The 21,513-nt window shown below is 37.9% G+C and overlaps 1 protein-coding gene across 12 annotated transcripts in view; it reads right to left on the bottom strand.

Moving 5' to 3' along the window:
• ATXN2 (ataxin 2) overlaps positions 1–21,513 on the bottom strand; it is a 53,097-nt gene that overhangs the window by 17,494 nt on the left and 14,090 nt on the right. For 4 of the 12 annotated variants that reach the window (XM_069794652.1, XM_069794643.1, XM_069794644.1 and 1 more), the window contains exons 6-18: positions 17,333–17,457; positions 15,964–16,055; positions 12,969–13,166; positions 12,270–12,448; positions 10,553–10,762; positions 8,274–8,456; positions 6,559–6,747; positions 5,721–5,828; positions 4,184–4,254; positions 3,177–3,484; positions 2,626–2,689; positions 2,358–2,510; positions 1,656–1,722 (exon numbers count right to left, since the gene is read on the bottom strand). In XM_069794652.1, the coding sequence (XP_069650753.1) occupies positions 1,656–1,722; positions 2,358–2,510; positions 2,626–2,689; positions 3,177–3,484; positions 4,184–4,254; positions 5,721–5,828; positions 6,559–6,747; positions 8,274–8,456; positions 10,553–10,762; positions 12,270–12,448; positions 12,969–13,166; positions 15,964–16,055; positions 17,333–17,457 (1,947 nt within the window). The remainder of the gene's footprint in view (positions 1–1,655; positions 1,723–2,357; positions 2,511–2,625; positions 2,690–3,176; positions 3,485–4,183; positions 4,255–5,720; positions 5,829–6,558; positions 6,748–8,273; positions 8,457–10,552; positions 10,763–12,269; positions 12,449–12,968; positions 13,167–15,963; positions 16,056–17,332; positions 17,458–21,513) is intronic. The other 8 variants (XM_069794645.1, XM_069794646.1, XM_069794649.1 and 5 more) reach the window with 6 other exon arrangements.

The raw sequence follows: 21,513 nt of genomic DNA, 5'->3' as shown, positions 1-21,513 counted from the left end.
CCTGTCCCCTTCAAAAGGCTTAATTCACCCTCTATGGGAACTACTCAGCAACTGTTCCATCAACTGGAAGGCTGAGTCTGTTAAAATTACTTGTGCTTATGGCTGAGGAGAGCACAATAAAGGTCTCTACACAGCCGCAATTTGAGGTATTCACATATTTTAAGCTCTGTGCTACCCCTCAGGATAGCAGAAAGCGACTTTTAGGTCACAGTCAACACTGAAGGGGACAAGTCAACCTATAAGAAGAGGAGGAGTAGGAATAATTAGAGGGAAGAAAGATTAAAGAGAGCAGAGCACTGTAGTGTGGGACTACCTGAGCTATCCTGGTAAGACGACCAACTGAACCACAGCAGCAAGGCACTCAGAACAAACTAATTCAGCCTACTAAGCAACAGGGCATGAGAGTTCAAGGTGAGCTCCAGCTTGCTGCAGTGAGGCTGTAACTAATAACTATGCTAACTCAAGCACCTGTAAACTCCACTGCAGTGTGCAATGTAGACAGACCCCTTAGAGAGAGGAAAGGAGGGAAATGTTGAAGATGTCAGTAAATTCACTCAATGATGATTGTATTTACACTGCAAATCAATAGAAAAAAGTAAATACAGGATGCAACTTGAACAGTGTAAAGGTACTGAACTTTAACCCATGCAGCTCCTTCAGGACCATGCTGCACACAGGATGCATATGCAGAAAATAATGAAATTTAAAAAAGGAATTCAGAATAGCAGAGCAGCCTCACACAGCAAGTGAATACACAGCAATATATTTCTGATTAAAACAATCAGTGTTACCAACCAAAATATCTCATGGGTCAGGCCACAGTAAAGTTAGTGTGTTTTAAAATAGAAATACATTGCAGGTTTCTGTCTTCCCTACATTCCTAAAGGCTACTTGTTTATGTCTAAACAGCAGAACTGCTCTTCTAAACAATTTCCTCCTCCAGTGACTGGAGCTGCAGCACTGGAACCTATCATCATGAACCACTGTATAAAACTGCAAGAAAGCATATACTGTGTAGAATTAGAGCATTATCTGAAACATGACTATAAAAACAAGACCATCATTTTTCTGCTTCTTCACTGCACTGCACAGAAGAGTGCATCTCATCACACATGTCCTCCTCTCCATAGTCACAGGTGTCACTTGTTAAAAACATGGTATTGTTAGTCTAGCTGTTCATTTACTGTTGCAGAAGGAATGCAAAAGAACAAACTGGAACCAGCAAGTTCTTTCCAAAGAGTAGCATACTCTTTCTTAAGAAATAGCGATTTTGCTTGTTGACAAAAAACCCCAACTGTTAAAGCACCATTCAGGGCTCTGCAGTAAACCAGTACAGAAAGTTCTCTTTAAACAAACCCGTAACATTTATGAAATACAGGAGACGATCAGCTTACCCTAACATTCCAAGCAACAGAGACATTTTCCCATTTGTCAAATCCAAACCCAGCAACTCCCCACTACTCAAACTTCTCATGTTTTGGCTGAATTAGTTCATCTAGAAATGCATTAGCACTTCCACTTACTTCCTTTTATTAAAAATAGCATTTAAAATACCCATCAAATACAAATTAACATGGATTAAAAAATACACAAACATTTGTAATTTATTCATGCTGCATGCAGACTAAGAACCAAACAGGCAGTATTATTCTCACCTTTACCTGCTCTATATGTCTTGGCTTGGTTCACTGGCATGGGCGTCATGGGAATAGGATACAAAGGCTGAAACAGAAGGAAGAGTTGAAGCTATGATACTCCTTTAAAAAGTGAGTGCGTATCGGGTGGGGGCCCACTCAGTTTTGATGTGTTTTACTCTGTTATGTTACATGGTTTATTGAACTCTGCCTAACCTATGATATTTTCTTGGATCACTGTGATTAAATCTGTGTGTACAAACAACTAAGACCATATGGTTTGCAACAACTAGTCAAGTAACAACGCTACTGCGACTTCAAGCAATGTACTAAATTAGACAGCTTTGTAACAGTTAAGATTTGAAATCATAGTAATCCTTACAATGACCAGAAACTAGGGGGACACAGCTGGAAGCTAAGGATGAAGAAACAGTTGCTTAGAACTTAAGGAGTAAGACTATGCTTAGAGGACAATAAATGTGAGTAAGAGTTGCTGGAATTTACAAGTGTTTGAGACTATTGGAACATCTAGGTTGAGGGACTACTGGGAAGAGTCTGTATTTACATAGCTAAAACTCAACAACAATGTAATTGTGCCCATATTTACAACAGTAATATACGCTGTATCATTTCACTGTTTAACTTAGATCTCATAAGCCTCCTCAACTTGCTGACAATCACCTGGAAAGTCTTAACAAGTTTGCAGCATATGCTGCACTTTACCTGCACGCCTGGACTCACTGGAACCGGGTACATCATATTTGGTGCAAAACAAACAGGCTGAGTGTACACTGGGGTTGGTTGCTGATGACCCACCATGGAGGGGCTAGGCTGAGCTTGCGGACGAGGGGAGGTTGGTGTAGTAGAAGGTTTCGGCTACAAACAGAGTTCAGCAATGCATATGCAAGATTAGTTTGGTTATCCTCCAAGTAAAAGGTTTGCTTATAAAGGTCTACTCAAAGACAACGTTAAACAGTATCAAATAACTTACTTGAGCAAAAGATCGAGGGTTGAACTCTTTTGCGTTAGGATTAAGCGTTGATTTTCTAACTTGCCTAAACATAAAGAACAAAAAATGATGTTCAGCATTATTCTTTTACAAGCATATCTGCAGAACTCCCTAACAATTAAATATTTAAAGAGACAAAATACCTCATTTCCATCTGAGAGTCAGATTTTTGAGAACCCAAACAACACATGGCATGCAAAAAGCCACTCTTACTGACAGTACTCTTACTATACTTATCCATAAAAAAGTTTTCCTGCTGTTGCTACTACAGCTCACATGAGCCAGGAAAACATGTAATTAAGCATTTAGATATGGATTAGGTATCAACAGGACCAGAGTTCTATATGCAGCTCTGCCACTGACTCATGAGATGACTTCCAGTACAGTCACTTCACCTGTTGTTTCCTCTGTATAACAGAGTACTTACATCGGCCATATAAATATTAAGATATTACACATTCATAACAGCTTTTTCTACAAATGGCTAAATGCTAGTAACAGATGTGCTTATTCTAAAAGGCGTAATTACTCACTCAGAAGTATCTTTCTTCTCCTCTTTATCCTCTTTATCTTGTTTACTTCCAGGCCCAGATGTCTGTACACCTTGTGAAGTTACCTCAGGCCCTCGCTTTTGCTCAGAACTATTACTTATTGAAGGAGAAATACTTGGACTATTAGGTTTGCTACTGCCACTGTTAGAGTTAGTATTACTGCCAGTTTCTATGATAGATTCTTTAGGGGTTGAGTCTGTCTTTTCTTTAACTACATCTCTTGATTTTTCACCTTCTCGGCTTTTGTTTAGCAGCTGATCCACTGCATCTGAAGAGGAACTCGACTGTAACTGAAAAAAACCCAAGGAACGTATTCAGTAAATTGACATACAGAACTAGGGAGAGACAATCTAATGCTATCCCATACACAGAGTCAAATACAGTCCCATAGGCTTGAATCTTCTGGAAATGACCTTTTAAAATATAAATTTCCATTTCTACTAGAAAAGCCATCTAAGAACATAGACAATGTTTTAAGCCTACACTGTTAAAGAAGGTCTTCAGCGACTCAGCTGACCTATATGTTGATTAGAAAGTGACAGGGAAGTTTAAGACAACCCTCTGGACTCATCCCCCTGTGTGATTTAACAGCAACACCTGAAAAGCTAACCTGATTTAATAAACCATTATAACCAGGAAATAAGTAATATGAATTCTTCTATTTTCCTCAGCAAAACCCTTTAACTTTGAAACAGCTCTTCCATATGGAGCATAAATGTGATAATTATTTGTACCTAATGATCAAACAAGTACTATTTTCAGTGTACAGTCAATATGCACATTTACAGGTATTAGGCAACTGCACCAGCAAGAGTCAGCATTGATTTTATAGTATCTAGCATGAATTCTTATAGATATTTTCACAAATTAAGCACAAGTAGTAAGGACCTGTTTTCCTGTTAACGCATGCAATTTATTCAATTCATTAAAATAATTTGGATGCACACGAGAACTATGATGCCATTAAGTTAACATATGGAGAAACTTACCCTAAAGTCATTCTTAAATTTCTTTAAATCATCAATCTGTTTTCTATGTTCTGAAACAATTGGAGATACACCTGCCAAACAGAAGACCAACATTGTCCAAGCATTTCTAATACAAGTTTTATACACAACTGTCCTGGTTTCGGCTGGGATAGAGTTAATTTTCTTTCCAGTAGCTGGTATAGTGTTATGTTTTGAATTCAGTAAGAGAAGAATGTTGATAGCAACAACTGAAAACATCAGTGTGTTAAGTAGTATTTATACTAAGTCAAGGATTTTTCAGCTTCTCATGCCCAGCCAGCAAGAAGGCTGGAGGGGCACAAGAAGTTGGGAGGGGACACAGCCAGGGCAACTGACCCAAACTGGCCAAAGGGATATTCCACAGTATATGGCATCATGCCCAGTATATAAACTGGGGGGAGTTGGCCGGGGCAGGGAGGATTGCTGCTTGGGAACTAACTGGGCATTGGTTGGCAAGTGGTGAGCAACCGCATTGTGCATCACTTGTTTTGTATATTCCAATCCTTTCATTATTATTGTCATTTTATTATTGTTATTATTATCATTATTAGTTTCATCCTTCCTGTTCTATTAAACTGTTCTTATCTCAACCCACGAGTTTTACCTTTTTTCTTCCAATTCTCTCCCCCATCCCACTGGGTGGTGGGGAAGTGAGTGAGTGGCGGCATGGTGCTTAGTTGATGGCTGGGGTTAAACCATGACAACAACCCTTACATTACCTTTTTGCAAATTTACAAATGTTTACATGTCTAAAAATGAAATACAGTGGTATCATTTTATCTGTAATTTGGTATAATTCCATGAACTACATGTATGAGCACACAAAAATACTCTGTGAAACTATGGCATTACATAATTGACATATCTACAGTTCTAACGCATCACACCAAGACAGAAGCCCTGAGATGCAGGGACTGCAGAACTCAGCTGAACACAAAGAAGCATCCAATAAAACTCTCAAAACATAACATGCCAGCATTTCAAGACATAGCAATTAAAGGTGAAACACTGATCAAGTTCAACAACATGAAAAGATTTTTTTTGAGAACTGAATGAACAAGCAATGCTGCAGGGAAAGCCAACTTTAAGGCATAATAGGAAGAAGTACAGTTATAAAAAACTATGCTGACCACAATGCTCAGAAGTATTGTGAGCATAGCTCTAAGTAGAAACACTCATTCAGTCCAAAGAGAGCTAAAAAACAGTTTTGTGAGCAGGAAAAAAAACCAAAAGAAGGGGGGGAAAAGGAAAAAGAAAAATAAGAAAAAAGAATAAAACAAGTAAAAAGAAATCACACCATCCACATGAGCAACACTGTGTTGATGAAATGAGTCAAGAACAACAGTTAAAATTGTAGGCCTGCCACTTCAAACTGCATGACCGAATTTTCACTGTAGAACACCCAAGCCAGATTGCTTCCTAGTCTTCTTTAAAATGCTAACTACAGCAGTCAATACAGCAGGCTTGGTGCTTAGAATTCCTAATTACTCAAGTATATATGAAAGCTTTCGATACAAACCTTTGTTTTCAGGTTTAGGAAAACTAGGAGAAGTCTCACTTGGCTTTATATTCTCCTTGTTTCCAGTTGCAGAATTTTGCCTCTGGTCCTGAAGCCTAGTATCTTTAGCTAGAAAAGAAATTGCCAAAGTTGTTTTCTTATACACAACTCTAACTAACCAAAGGGAGACGGCAAGACAGAAACAGAAGAGAGATTTAACCATGTTTAGCTTGCAAAAGAAAAACCCTACGTTACACATTTTATGCTACCTAGTTAGGGCCTAGAAGGGTTATCCTCCCCCCTTCCCCACCCTACTGTCTTTAAGTCAAATGAAAAAGTCCTAGTCAAACACATCCCCCTCATCATACACAGAACCTTAACTAGGCTGAAAAAACTATAAACTAAGAGCAAATTATTTTCAATAGTCCAAGCTCTTCATACAGAAGGCTACAAAGATTTAAGAGTTCTTAGACATTTGACTGTGCTCTTGAATATGTGTGTCCCCCCCCTCCTTTCACTATGCTCAAAACATCCTTTGAAACCAGCTGCCTACATTTCTTTAAATCAGAAAAAACAGCTAGGCACTCAGTTTGAAAAAAATCCTCAATTAAGTCAAACACCTAAAAGCCCATACTACTTAAAGGGCAGAAGAAATTAAGCATACAGACTTCTTAAAAAGCCTCTCTCCAACCTTAGTTTAAAGCTGGCATCATGAGAAAAGGGAAACTCACTACACAGTAAAATTAAACACATCAGAAGTTTTCTCACCATTTAGAAAGCAGCTTTTCTCTTGTATAGGCATATTCATTGTGAGGGATTAGGGAAAGGGAGCATTTGCAAGCTAGCAAGGGAAACTTACCTTCGCTGGAAGGGGTAACTGCTCTGTTGGATGCAGGGCTGGCAGGTGTAGGAGAGGCAGCTGGAACAGGCATGGCAACAGATTCAGTGGGAATAGTACCAGGCTGAGGAGAAGGCAGAGCTGGTCCTGTGGGAGTGCTGCTCTGCCTTGGAGACCTAGGCCTGTGTGTTTTAGGGGATAATCTCGGAACTAGAAACAAACAGGAAAAAACAGTTATAGGATAAGCTTCCTCATCTGCTCAGCAGTTTGCTTATTTTTAAAATTACTAAAAACATGCTTTAAAATACTTGGTGGAACATTACATAGTAATTGAAAACCTGTTTACCTGTGAGGTACACCTCCTAGTTCTTTACAACGCAGCATTTCAGATAAGTGGTGTGATTTTTCTGCAGATTGTCCCCTAATACATATCACTGCCCTGTAGTCCCACCATGAAACTGCAATATGCTCCCCAGCCCCCCAGTAGTGCAACTACAACAGCTCACATTAACACAGTTTCAGGCAGAACAGAAAAGGTGGTCAGGTCTCCATACAAACAGATGTAAAACATTTTTAAAAGGGCTGAAAAAACACATCCATTTTACAGCATCCTCTTTTGGAGGTTTGTCAGCTGGAAAAAAAATAACATATCCTATTGAAAGAAGATTATTTGATGTATATTTTTGCCCCTGTGTTAAAGCAGCAAGGAAAGTTGTATATTCTTTAAATGGTAAGTTGTACCTCCTGCTTCCTGCTCATCCCACTGTGGCTAGTTAGTTGCTTTACGTCACATAATAACTTCAAGTGAGCGAGGAGAAAGAGAGATAAGTTGTTTAACAGTCCTACTTGCATGTTAATAACATATAAAGTGGGGGGTGGGGAGGGAAGATGAATCAGAGATAATGCCAGAACAGAAGAGTTTATTTAAATCTTTTCCACAAGGCAACAGGTCTATGGGGGTCTAATTCATACCTTCTTTCTGAAAAATGCATTCCCACTACCCTCCTCTAGAATTCTAGCACTGCTAAAAAGTATCAGACTTCAAACTCTCGCTCACTTGCCCTTTGATTCAAGAAAGTGCCCAGCTGCTGACAACTCACTAGAACACGGCCTCAACTACAAAAGCTCGAAACTAGGGCCTGTGTCACAAGACTGAGCTTTAAATTTAAGTCAAATATTAATAAAAGATGTTAACTGATTCAAGAGAGACACTGACTATATCTGCTACTACATTACTTAGACAAACACAAAATGACCACTTAAAACCTACATAATTTTTAGAGGAAAAATATATCCAACTTAACCTGAATATCATTTCATCTTCTAACACCAACCTTCCTCTATCCAAACACCTTCATTTGTAAACCACAACCCAGTTACACTGCTATCAACCAAATTCAGTGATGCAATGGAACGTATTTCTTGTCTCCTTCAATAACCTTCCTGAAAATTACTTCTTTCAACAACTAATTCCCACATTTTTCCTTCCTTTCTCTTCATACAGCACCTGACAACCTCTCTGCAGTTAGGACAATATTGCACTTGAAGGACCAGCGCACCAACTATTTTACTAAGCTATCTGGGAACATCCTTCTCCCACTTCATCTAAGCAAGCTAAGTTAGCAGACCAGTGTTTATTCAGAGCCTGAATTGTCTAGAAACGCAGTATTCTGCTTAGCATTCACACTCTAAAGTACCCCTGGCAAGCCATCTGCAATAAGCCAAGCTTTACCTACCCCCACTGACAACTGATGACCACGTCCCACCTGAAGGGCTGCCTCGTGCCACTGCAGTAGTAGATGCTTCCCCTGGTGCATTATGAGATACAAATTCTAAGCCACTTGAAATTGTACCCCTACCAGTAGAGACTCTGTGACCTCGAGGGTGCCGTTGTGCCTTAGGAGACATCCGTGGAGGCCCTGAGAAAAAGAAGACAACCCCACACAATAAGTACTTAACGTCCATCACTAAGAGTACCCAAACATACCATCTCTTTTTAAAACTGGATTTAATCTAATAACTCTCGATAATGCAGTAATAAAGTCAAGCAGTTTACACTGACATCGACTAGAACCAGGGATCCACGAGACTAAAAAGGCCAAGCCATTGGTCCAGCCAGACTACCAACACACTCATCACCTTGCTATGACAGCTCACGTTCATTGATATTTAGAAGCTTTATCAGAATTGAAACAGGTATGCAAGTCCTGGATTTAAAATATTTGAATCCAAGTATCCAATATTGCTTACTGCAAGACAAGCCAAAAAGGTTAGTGGCCCAGCTCCCTCTGGATAAGCACAGTTCCAGGCTATCAAACATTTTCCAGAAAAGAAAAAATTTCCATCGCTTTTGTCAGGTGGTCAGTGATACCAAACATTTATCTACAGAGTAGTCGCCACTGGCTGACCAATGCTCTTGGGGAATTTCAGCAGAGCATTCTGCACCAAGGCTAAATTGCCTGCAGCAGGTCACAATTCATTTACAAGTCAGCAAAATTGCAACTAAACAAGTTATTGTTATCCCAAGGTTCAAGTCATGCATGTTTAACGCCAGAAGCTAAAGTCATAAGTGAATACGGTAATTCTGAACAGCTTATACAGCTGCCACAGAATAGTTATACTCAAGTCTAAGCACCAATACAGTTTCTACATCCTAACAAACATTTTCTTTACAAGATCAGACTCAAATGTTGATACTTCAAAAGGAAAAACTGTGCATGAACAGAAGACAATCTGACTGACTACAATTCATTTTTAATATAGGTCAATAATAGAGAAAAGTTCAGATAATGGCTTTCTGGTTTCAGATCAAGTTCTAGAATATCAAGTATCTCTTCTGGTTACATAAATCTTTAAATGTCAGCCTCTATTTTAACCATGAATGTAAAGCATACTTCAATCCAAATTATCTACAGGCAAGTATTTTAAAAAATACACACTTCCCAGCAATCCTCTTCTAGTACTAGAAACTAAATGTTGCAGTAAGCGGCAGTTCACTGCATGCCTGATAAATCAATCGCAAGAGCTAAAAAATAACTGAATTTGCATGTGGAGTCTCAGTATCTTACTAAATAAAAAAGCTCACATTGATAAATTGACAGTAGCATCCCATACAGAAATGCCTACTACCATCCACTTTCTGGTTATGGAGCATCTTGAGCATTTATCAGGCAAGCTGCAGAACAGTGTTACTGATTCAATTAGCAGGATGATGACTGTTCCCTCTCCCATGGCTCCAGTGAAGCCAGCTACAGCAGAGACTGCAAGCTTCCAGTGAGTTTAGTATAACTGGTTTGCGTTTTTCCAGGCTTGCTAGACCATATTGTGCAGGCTTGTTTTTAAGTGCACTTAAACAAAATAAAATAAAAATTTTAAAATGTGTTCCTTACTGTACCCTCGGAGGACAAACAAATTTAGTTCAGATACTTCTGCATACAGTTACCAAAGACTCATGGGTTAGCCTTTCTCTGCATATTATGACTGCTAGGGAGCCAACTTACTGTTCTGCCTCAATGCAAACAGATCTAAGTCCTCTACAGATTCACCTTTGAAGCAGCTTATCCTATCCCATTCCACAGTGCACTTCTCTGAATACAGCATTTTTGTTAGTACTATTGTTGGTTTTTTTACAAAAGGTAATTCAATTATTTAGTTAAATTTGAAATGGCTTTTTGTGGAACAACTGCATTAAAATATTTGATACTTCATCCAAATTTACGTTCCTAAAAATGCCCTCTAAAGTTATCAGGTCCTGCATGTTGCTGTTGGTTAAGTTAAGACACTGAGCAGCGTTTACAAAGCTGAGTTTATTTCATACCAACTTGGGAAATTTCACAGCTTTATTTTGTTTTTGTAAAGTTCTTCAAATAAAAAGGTTAATAGAAATAGTCTGATAAACTAAAGTTAAACACAAATTATAGGTTAAGTAATGAAGAGGAAAAACAATTTTGTAATTAAACTCACAAAGGAGTTAAACAAAGACAAACAAAAACATGAACAAATCGTGGTATTGTACCTTCTGAAGACATGCGTTTAGGCATAGTAGAGACAGGAGCTGGAGAACCATGAGCAGAGGGGTGAGACGGGGGCCTGGAGGGCCGCGAGGGGGGCCTGGAGGGCGGCCGTGTAGGGGTGGCTGCCCGAGGTGGAAGAGAGTTGGGACCTGACTGGTAGCGAGAAGGTGGGCGAGAGGAAGGAGATGGGCAAGGCGATGGCCAGGGAACACCTGACAGAACAAATGATATGAAGGAAAGTATAAAAACTAAAGAAAAATTATGGGGAAAAAGGTCAACAGAAAAAAAAAAGTAAAATATGACAAAATGATTTTTCATGTTTAACCCTTTGGGGATAGATTAGTTTATTTCTGCCACCAATAAAATAGCCTCTGCAAGGTTATTTCCTCCACTTCAGGTCAAATTTAACATCTGAATGTCACAAACTCCCCAAAGGGTTAATTAGGATCTACAAATACTACTAAGGAATAGACAGTAAAGTTTGATCTGTTAGCCTATCATATATATGTTCTACAGTATGCATCACTCTTGACAAGGTCCTTAAATAGCTACCAGAGGTTCTCAAACAGTGGTTCACATATAGTATTGACTATACAAACTGCTATTTTCAAACCAAATGATGAGCAATATCAATTGTAGGAACTGTATCTTTACAAAAAACAGCGGTGTTCAGTGTCTGAATCCTGACATTTATGCCTTTATCAGTTATCTGAAGTATTAATGTAGTATTTTAATCTAGGATATAGGGTTCATTGTTTCCAAAACAAAGAAATTGAATTCACAAGCCATTCTGAATATTTTACGTATAACAAGTTCATTCAGCAGAGTAATAGGATGACAGAAACCACAAATACTATGAACAAACTTCAAGGTTACCATTGTTTGGGCAAGAGTCAGTTGTACATCCTTTATACAGCTGACTCTGTATTTAAAAAGGAAGTCTCACTTACCTTTAGATGTTTCTCAGACTTCCTCTCCAGATAGAGGCACTTGAATATTATGTATTTTTCATTTATTCACAGCAACCTCACGTAATAGCATTTTTAACTTATAAAAATAATGCCTCAAGGATAGGCTACTGCTGAAATCCATCTCAAAAAATCGTGTTTGGCTTATGAAACACAAATTCCTGCTATACAGTGCCCAGTGATGTCTGTTTATAAATATTACCCATATGTACAGCAGAAAATACTCAAATAGCTATTTGGAGAGAAGGCTTTTGATTCCTTTTCCCCTAACACTTCTCTTACTTTCCCAACAATGATTTCTCTCCCCCCCCGCCATCATCGTGAAGTCAGCGAGCTGCTTTATTCTTTTTTATGGGAGACCGAATTGAAGAGTGACACTTCCTCGGTTGCCACCTCCCTTTCACTAGGTGTCAGCATTGCTACTCCTCCACACAGAGCTTAGCAGTAGCAATACATAAAGCAATTTTTAATCTTTAAAAACGCATACTGCACCATCATCTAAGACAAAGGTGTTTGAGAGGAAAACAAGTGACATTTCTGCTCCACAAAGCTACATACAGTGCAGTCAAATGCATGTTTCATTATGAGTAAGTTAAACCCAAATCAAAATCACCACCTCTGTGTTAAATGATGAATGCTAACCTAACTTACAAAATACATATCCTAAGACCACACCATACGCAGTTTCAACATAATTAGATAATTGACTGCAATTTTATAAGGCACATTCATTTAGACTTCAGATACTTGCCTCCGTTAACTACTCTTTGATCTGCTCCAGAGTTAGGACTGAATTCTGAAGTATGGGATCCAGACCTTGAAATTGGTGGGCCTGATCCAGACTGGCCCATCCTTGGTGAGTTTTGTCTTCCACTTCCCCAGGACAGGACATCTCTATTCCTCTGTCCAGGTGGAATGTATTTATTTTCTCTGAAACACAGCAAATTTCTATCAGTGTTAAGACAGAAATGAAAGACATGAAAAGTACCTGATCAAGTACTCTGCTGATATTTTCTATCTTTCTCAAATCAAGCTAAAGGAAAATTCTAAATACTATCAGATGTTGACCTAACATTCACCTCATGAATTGGCTTTTGATACTGACCACGCAGTCCACTTTCTATGAGCCCACAGACACTGAATGATTTAGTACTAACGCCTGAAATTCTCCATGACATACCAAAACCACTGCCCTTTCCTGTAATTTGGTATGAATTCACCACAGTGACATATCAGAATGGGGAAGTCTGTTTCACTACAGAGATAATACAGAGGGCCAGGCAGAGGTGTACAAGTTAGCATGAGTGCCAAAACCAGCACGATTGTTTACATAATGCTCCTAACCTAATCAGCCCTGCTGAAAAAGCACAGTTTCAATGAGTAAATTGCAACTGTACCAAAATATGTACATCATTTAAATAAAAATACTATTCATAGTGTATGGAAGTACCTAGTGTTCACACCATGTCCTTCTCGTTCATTAGCATTTCTCTGAACAGCAGTATATTTTTCTTCTTCTGTTCTTTCATCATTTTCCAAGGCAACCCGAGCTTTGTATTGGGCACTTGATTCAATTTCCTCTGCTAATTGAGTTGCTCTGGCTTCCCGTTTTAAAAACTCTTCTGAATTATCTCTTTCTAATGGCACCCTAAAAGACAATGGAAAGGAAAAGAATCTCTGAAATGCATTCAAAAGCACAAAGGAGCTACAAAAATTACACAGCATTAATTCTAACCAAGTCAGAGTAAAAAAACTTCGCTTTTAAGCCAGCAGACTTGCTGTCTTTTTTAATATAAGTATGTCCGTATTCCTGGACTGGTTTGGTATTATGTGCAAATTCTGTGTCATTTACCTGCCTAGAGAGCCAAGGTCAGGGTGCAGAGCTTTTTCCATATGACGTGCAAAATCCCTAGTCCCTAAAGCTATGTAAAGGCTCCAACTTTTGACATGGTTGAGCACATTAGTAATAAAAAGCCTTAGTCTGTTGTTTAGATAGGAACCTACCATAAGAGAACAAATTTTAATTTCTTTAGCTATTTACACATTCCCAACAGACACAAGAGTCCCCAATCCTACTGAAATTCAAGAGTTACATGCTTAATCCTTTGATAATTCCAGCCATAGAATTTCAGCTCTTCCTGTTATGAATAACTGCAGAAAAGATGAATGCAATACATTAGAGCATGGGACCAGAAACCCATGACTCATTTGCCATGTCCTAGGACCTGAAAACCATTCATTCCTTGTATCTGTATTAGGTAACAGCATATTGCAAAACCCATATGCAGCTCCCTTAGGAAAGCCACCAAGTAAGAATTCAGTAGGCGAGCAATGAAATACTGGAAGAGATAACTAGAGATGGACATCATACCTGGCACTTCCTTCTGTCCACCCATGGTTTGGGTTTTTACCTGTTCTAATTTTTGTTAAAAGTATCAGGTTTTACAAAACAACTTTGTGCTTTGTCCCCGATTCTAATTTTGAGTTCCAAAAGTTGTTTCATCCAACCTTACTTCAGAATAAACTACATAAAAATACAGAACACAGTTAAGGCTTGAACCACACCATGCTGGGCGTTATATAATCACTACTGCACATATTTTTGAATAATATAAAAAAGAAGAACAAAGAAAGTAGGTGGAGATACAAGCCAAGTACGAAATAATATATGCAAGATTACTCAGGTGTTGGTGGCAGAACTAGGAAAACAAGTGGCTTTTGCCAAATTCCAAGCCATCACTCAGCTACTGCATCACACATTTTTCCCCATACACACATTTTTGGCCAGCTGAGACACCTACTGGCCTTATCAATGGTTAACTGCAAGAATATTAAATAAAAACCTTACCCTTCAGCATAAAGCTTTGGCTCAAATAAGATATGCATGAACACAATGCATACAAACCTGAAGTCATGGGCCTCGCTTACCCTACATTAAGTATACACACAAGAAAGGAAAACACCCAATACATCCTCATTTATTTAAAGTGACTGAAAAAAAATGAAGGTATGTATGCAGTAGCACTGATGGCAACCTAAACAAGCAAAGAATGATTTTACATTTTCTAACAGGGTAAAGACCAATAAAGATGAAACAAAGGGGATGGGCAAGATGACATTGTTCAGAACCCCAGTGATGAGAGAAGCATGTACAGCAGCTGATCAACATACTAATGCAGTACACTTGCTAGAACACAAACTTGTACCTTTATGCAGTTTGACAAATTATACCTGCTAACACTTAGCTCTAGGGAGAGAAAACAATCAGACAATAAATCCTTTACAATCCTTCAGTTGCACATATAAGCATTTAGCTACACTGCTGCTCATCACATACTTGGAGAATCAGGAAAAGTTTCCCAGTTTAGCAGACTGATACGCAAAGCCAAGTTGCTTGACTAGGAAACAATAGAATTTGTCTCTGGCAATTTAAAGCCACCTTCATGTTTTTAATCTGTTTCCATTAATATCCATAAAGCAGAAAGATGGAAGACTAAAGTTCAAAAGTACAAAAAGTACTTAGAGCAGCGAAGTATACAAAAGAACAGCTTCCCCAGGATTCAAATATAAGCCGATTAAGACACTTTGATTATCACCATGTTACAGGTCTATTTTAACAAAATAGTAAAAATAAAATTGTTGAACCAGAGACCTGTGCTCCAATTGTTGAACCAGAGACAAGCGCTCCAATTCTATACACAAAAATCAAAATATTCACTGCAATTCCTTGACATTCAAAAATAAGCTTACACTTTGGGGGTTAAAAGAGTGGGAAAACATTAAAGACATTTCACAATGGCTGTTGAACATCTGCAATTGATTTGTTTTGCAGTTGCAGTTAACATTATAGCTGCAGACTATTGGGAACAGGTCCACATTGCCAAAGTAGCCAGAGCAGGCTTTATACTACTTCTATATTCAAGTTGTTACTATACTGTAACTAAAACTTTAGTTTAGAGCTGGACAAGTCTGCTATATAAGTCATTCACAGCACACAACCCCCCCTTAGTTATCAGCAACATTTCAACATTCCAATATCTACCAGATCAATTGCCTCAATAAAATTAGGATTTAGTCAAACTGTTCTGCTAGGTTAAAACACAAACTATAGGTATAGCAGCTACGTAAAGACAGTTTCACAATTTGGTATTTTCCACCCTATTCATAAAAGTTTTTGTAACGAATAGCATTATTGCATGCCTGAATTCAGAAAATGTTGCAATGGGAATGAACTGTGCCCATTTAAGGGAATATATAATGATTACTACATCTAACTATTCACAGAACACTGGCAAGGTTTCTTAAGCACTATTCATTCATTGCTTTTTCAGTTATTTGATTCCACAACTTCAGAAAGTATGTAAAATTATCTTCAGAATATAAAGTCTGCCAAAACAGGGAGAACATTAAATACAAATCTAATAACAAAATATTTCGGAACTTACGTATAAGAAGATAAACTGCTGTCATAAGTTGATACTACACCATAATTTTCTTCATTGTAACGAAACATGTCATTGGGATCCCATCCATTAGACTAGAAGAAAATGATGCTCGTTTTTCAAAATGACACTGGAAACACATTCCCTTAAAATTAAGGGCTGATGGCAGAAGTTAAACCTTTTGCTCTTTTTCCTGGGCCTATGAATTTACTGTCCAGATAACAAGGTTACTAAAGCCACAACTTATTTCAGGGAACTTTGTTCATCAGATGCATAGATTTTACCTTCAAAAGCCAGTTTTTTGTTTGTTGTGTGTATTTGAATTGTTTTTATGACTTTCTTTGTTTTTAAGTACCATGCCCACTCTGTACTAGAAGATTACTGGCTAGCAAGAAATACATACATGACTGCCTTTTCCAAAAAGTGCAAACTGACATTTCTGAACATTAGAAGTGTCCCTTGCTGTGGCAAGTGCTGAAACTTTTCAAATGCACTACTAATGCAATTATCTGAGAGATACACCACAAGCAGAAGACCCTGTTGATCTGCACAACTTCCCCACTTTAGTAAAATTGCTATTACAGCACTCAAGCACAACGATAAATGTTTTGAATGTTTTATAAAAGCACTGACAGTATTAAGTATTCTAATAAATCTCAGCTGTACAATATGTACACTAAAATTGACAGGATAACTGTTCTACCCAAAGTTAATATGCTCCACAGCAACATGACGAGGTTCTCCTCTAATCAGTAACATTATCCTCTTTCTTTAACATATTGCAGTCTGAATACCTTACTAAAAAGAATGCATGACTGAGTAAAAGCTGACTGCTATGATATATAAAGAAACGTCATTTGAGACCACACTTTTCATCTAACGATCCATAATCTACTGAGATTGTATCTGTGCTTATTAAGTCACAGGTCAGACTTCCATCAATTTCCTTTATCTTAGCTCAGAGACAGTTAGCTAAGCACAATTTCGCCATAATTTCCAAATGCAATGATAGTCAGACAGGAATGCTCTGATTAAACATAAATCGCCTCAGTGTATTGCTGAATTTGGAGTCCTTAATAAAAGCTCCTCTTTCAGCCAGTCCATGAGGCAAACATGTCCGTTACCGCAGCAGCTGCCATTTGTCAATATTTGCCAAAAGTGGCATTTGAAATCCAGCTATTCTTATTCAAATTGTAAAAAAGTACTGTGGCAGCTGCTAGCAAAGACTGAACATACATCTATACAATGTAGGCCACCAATTTTAGTCAGAAGTTCATTACTAGATTAAAATTAAGGAATTGTTCCAAGGCATGTCCAGAGGAATAGCTTATTTTCTACAGACTGTCATAGATGATAAAAAAGCATTACTTACAACATCTGTCTCCAATGCCTCAAGCTCCTCAGTAGCGGTGGTCTCTCCTCCATCCCATGGTTCAAGATCCTTTTCCTTGTGTTCACCATTTACTTTAGCACTGATGGCTGAATCAGTAAAAGCATCTACAATGGAGTGGGGAGGGATGGGGGTGAAATCAGTTTGGTTAAGTACAGGAAGATGTACACACTAGTTTATCTGAGGAACAACCAAATATAGCTGAATTGCAGGCACATTAAACATCATTCAGCTTCTCATGTAGTTGCTGCATTCAACAGGATTACAGTAGAAAGGTGCCTACTTCATAGAGTAACTATGAAAGTACAGACTAACTTCTAATATATCAAAGAATAGCAGTAATTACTTTCAGTTATTTCAAAATATTTTACACAAGCTACATGTATGGTTGGGGGGGGCAGGACAGGGTGGGACAGGGACTACCTGAGGATCCCCACTCCTCTAAAAAACCCAAGACTTGTACAATATGCTTTTCCAAACAGCCCACACAAATGCATACTAACTTTATGGAAATATAAAAATAAAAGCGTGAATGCAACCCAAACCCATTTCCTAAATGGGCAAAATACAAGTTTCCCTTCAAATACCTGAGTTTCTTCAATTTCCACAACTCCTCAACACACCAGCACGCATGCACACACTTTTACTCCCTTTGCAGTGTAACTCAATTATCCATTAGGTTGGTGCACCCGTTCACTGACATGAACGGAGGTGTCTTCTTTCCTGCAAAAGCTTTTTCAAGCAGCAGCTTACCCACATCACACAGCAAGATTCAGAAACTCTCTACCTCTTGTTCTCAACAACATATGAAAATAAATAAGCAGTAAGGGTCTGCTATTGTTTATAAAAATTATAAAAACATGTATGAAATCAATAAAGAACATGAGCTTTTATTTTCACTTGTTCAGGTTTCAAGCCAGACTTAAGAAGGAATAATACTAGAATATTAAAGTGCTGTAAAAAAAAAAGGTACAAAGCCATTCATCAAGGAAGCCAAGCTTTTATATTTGTAAGCAACTAGATCTGAGTTACCATACTTAAACAGAAGGAACTTTAAAAAATAAAGTAAGCTTGTTTTAAGCTTATAAATAAATAAGCCTAAAATAAATAAGCCTTCAACCTAGAATTTCCTATTATCACTCTACTGATAAAATAAGGAGCAAACATTTCAGAACTTTAGAAAAGATGAGATCAAACCACCAAGCAGTGCCAGATATGGAAGAATGTGGCTTAAATTAACTTTTGGCAAGATCTGAAATCTTACCAAGAAAAACGAACTTTAAAGCCATCATGAAAAGAATTCACAACATAGGAAGTTGGCCACTGATGCTACAGTTTTTAAACAATTACTGAAGATTTTTTTAAAGACAGACTGCTAATATAGCTTATTATTCCTGTTTTACACAATTTCACAGTGAAGTTCGGCACATATATTGGTATAATCTGTCATAAAAGTTAACTGTGCTTAATCTAATAACATTCAGCACTATCTCATGAAATGCTCGCTCAACTCATACACAAACACCAAAGGAACTATGAGTAAGCGATTAAGCATTGTTAATAAGCTTATATGAAACGTTATAGAAGATGTATGAAAAATAAGAAAGTTTATTAGCTAAACATTCATTTCAAATACAAAAGAATCAGTAAAATAAGAAAAGAAAGCCAAATGAAAGAAAGACACCTAACAAGGCACACCACTGTTAGGGCTCATGTGAAATTGCAAAAACCTGCATCAATCACCTTGCGAGATGTTACAGTCTGCCAACCAAAGCTGTGACAGTACCTACGCAGCTGGAGGTTAACACTTTCAAGTGAGATCATATTTTAGCGCATCACTAAATGCAATGCCTTTAGCAGGCACATTCTGGGGTTACTTACAAACTGTTCTGAAAGGGTGTCATTGTATCATTGTACTACCTACGCACTGATGCAAAATTTCAATCGTTGCATTTTCAACTGTTCAGAATAGGTAAAAATCAAGGGTGAAAACAGAAGTCACCAACTAACTGCAAGATACTCTAAATGATTCTGTGAAGTTATGCATGCATGTTTTATAGTGCCATAAATGTGCGAGCAAAGATATTACGTTCCTGTTATATATTATGGTAACAAAAGCATTATGAAAGGCAAGATGCAGAGACATAGAGTGACTGCCAAAAAAGTTACCTGTTTCTGAAGGAACTACAACAGATATGGAGAGAGAAAAAATTGGAAGACATCAGATATAAATACAGGTGGATTTTTTCACATTATATGGCTGAATTCAGGCAAAGCTAAACTCTTTCAGTCCCTCTCACAGACATACTCAGACCAATTATACATCTCCCACCTTGCAAAGATCATTTCCACAGTAAAACCTCAGCAATGTTCCCACCTATTAACAGCCCCATATACTTCCCCATTTTGCTTCACAAAAAAAGCCCCTCCATGTGGCCTACAGATTTCTAAGGTATATCAACTTGAAAGAAAACATCTCTCAGTTTCCATTCAGCCAAACAGCTTTTAAAATATACTACAACAGAAGATATGTTTAAATGTCATCTGAAACTACACAGTAACACAGTGCTGCCTCAATCCACAGCTAAGTAGTAACTAAAGAGCACATTTAACAGGGAGGCAAAAGTAAGGCACTTGTATTTGGAAACTCTATGTCTACCTTATCAATACCCCATCGCTAACACTGCCATGACCCAGGGAGAGCAGTGCTGCTTCTGTGCCGAACATCATTAATTCAGTGTTTCATCTTTGATCCTCTCAGACTGGACATTTTACACCAAATGCAAGTTGGAGGCTGCTTATGTCACTTAGGAAACTGTGAAATTTGCTTCTACATTACTTCACTGGGAGTAGAGGGAACTCTTCTCCAATGAGATTAGATAAATATGAGTTAGGAGGACTGATGACAGCACCTGATAGAGGTAATCTTCTGTATTTCAGAAGCATATTTCCTTAACTTCTATTAAATTACTTCAGACAAACTCCATACACAACTGTGCCATTTTGGATACTGTGAATAAAATACTCACTTAACAAGGCTCATCTACTCAACCCACTAATTTTCTTATTTAAAAAGCCACATAAACATTCAGCAGAGTGCTGTTAAAAATTATAATGATAGACATGAACTGGGGGAAAAAAAAGCCCAAGTCAAAACAAAAACTCCACCATCTAACAAATGCTACAGATCCAAGTAAGATGTGTACAGTCAATGCTAAATTTCCCAGTAGAATCCAGTATATCATGGGGCACAGGAAGCTTCACTGCTTTTCATTTCTCCCTCACTTTAGAATGAAAGTCACAAGTGAGACTGCAACATCAGTTTAACCTCTACAACTCAAAGAAAATCCAGAGTTAGGAGAAATCCAAGCTACAAAGGCAGACTTCTAGTCAGACAATATGGTCTCAGGAGCATCCAGGCGAAGTTTAAATGTAGCAGAACAGTACCTCAAGGCACAGATCACTGTTTTCCTGGAACAAACAGCTAGGCAAGCACATGAGACACAAAGATTAAAAATGCGGCTAGTCAAACAAGACTTTACCAAAATTAATGGGCAACAAAATTGAGAACATACATAAAAAATAAATTCTACAAATAATTGTTTCCAAAACAAAAATATTGCTCTTAAGATTATTAGCAAAGTAGAGGCTAAAACATGAACTGCTGGTACAAGTGCTGACTGGCAGAGAAATAACAGACAAGATACTGACTGCACAATCTCAGCCTCCCCCTTATCTGGTACCTCATATCTCTGAGCCGTTGAATGAACAATTCACATGACACCTTCACATGGCCAAATTTTTTAATCAATTCCTTTTCTACATGGTAAAACCCAAGTTAAAGATCAAATGAAAACTGGTCAAACAAAGAGCTTGAGCTATAACACTCAATTAGCCCCTGCCACCTCTGTACCTGCTTAATGTGACATCTCCTAAGCAAAGAAGTTTGATATCAAAGACCTCGCTTCTTGTTTTAAAGCCTGCTAACTGGAAAAAAAAAATCCCAAGGACAATTCTATGCAACAGAAATTCACAATAAGTAAAGGCAAATATACACATTCTGAGAAAAACTCAGCTTGGGCAAATTCTTCAAGTATGTGCTATTAAATGAGTTAAAAGAAAAAATTGCCAGAATAGAGCAATTAAGAGTCCGGGTTTAATTA

This window comes from Haliaeetus albicilla, chromosome 10 (assembly GCF_947461875.1).
Source record: "Haliaeetus albicilla chromosome 10, bHalAlb1.1, whole genome shotgun sequence".
In the NCBI taxonomy this organism is placed as follows: Eukaryota; Metazoa; Chordata; class Aves; order Accipitriformes; family Accipitridae; genus Haliaeetus; species Haliaeetus albicilla.
This window is presented reverse-complemented; position numbering and strand designations above follow the sequence as displayed.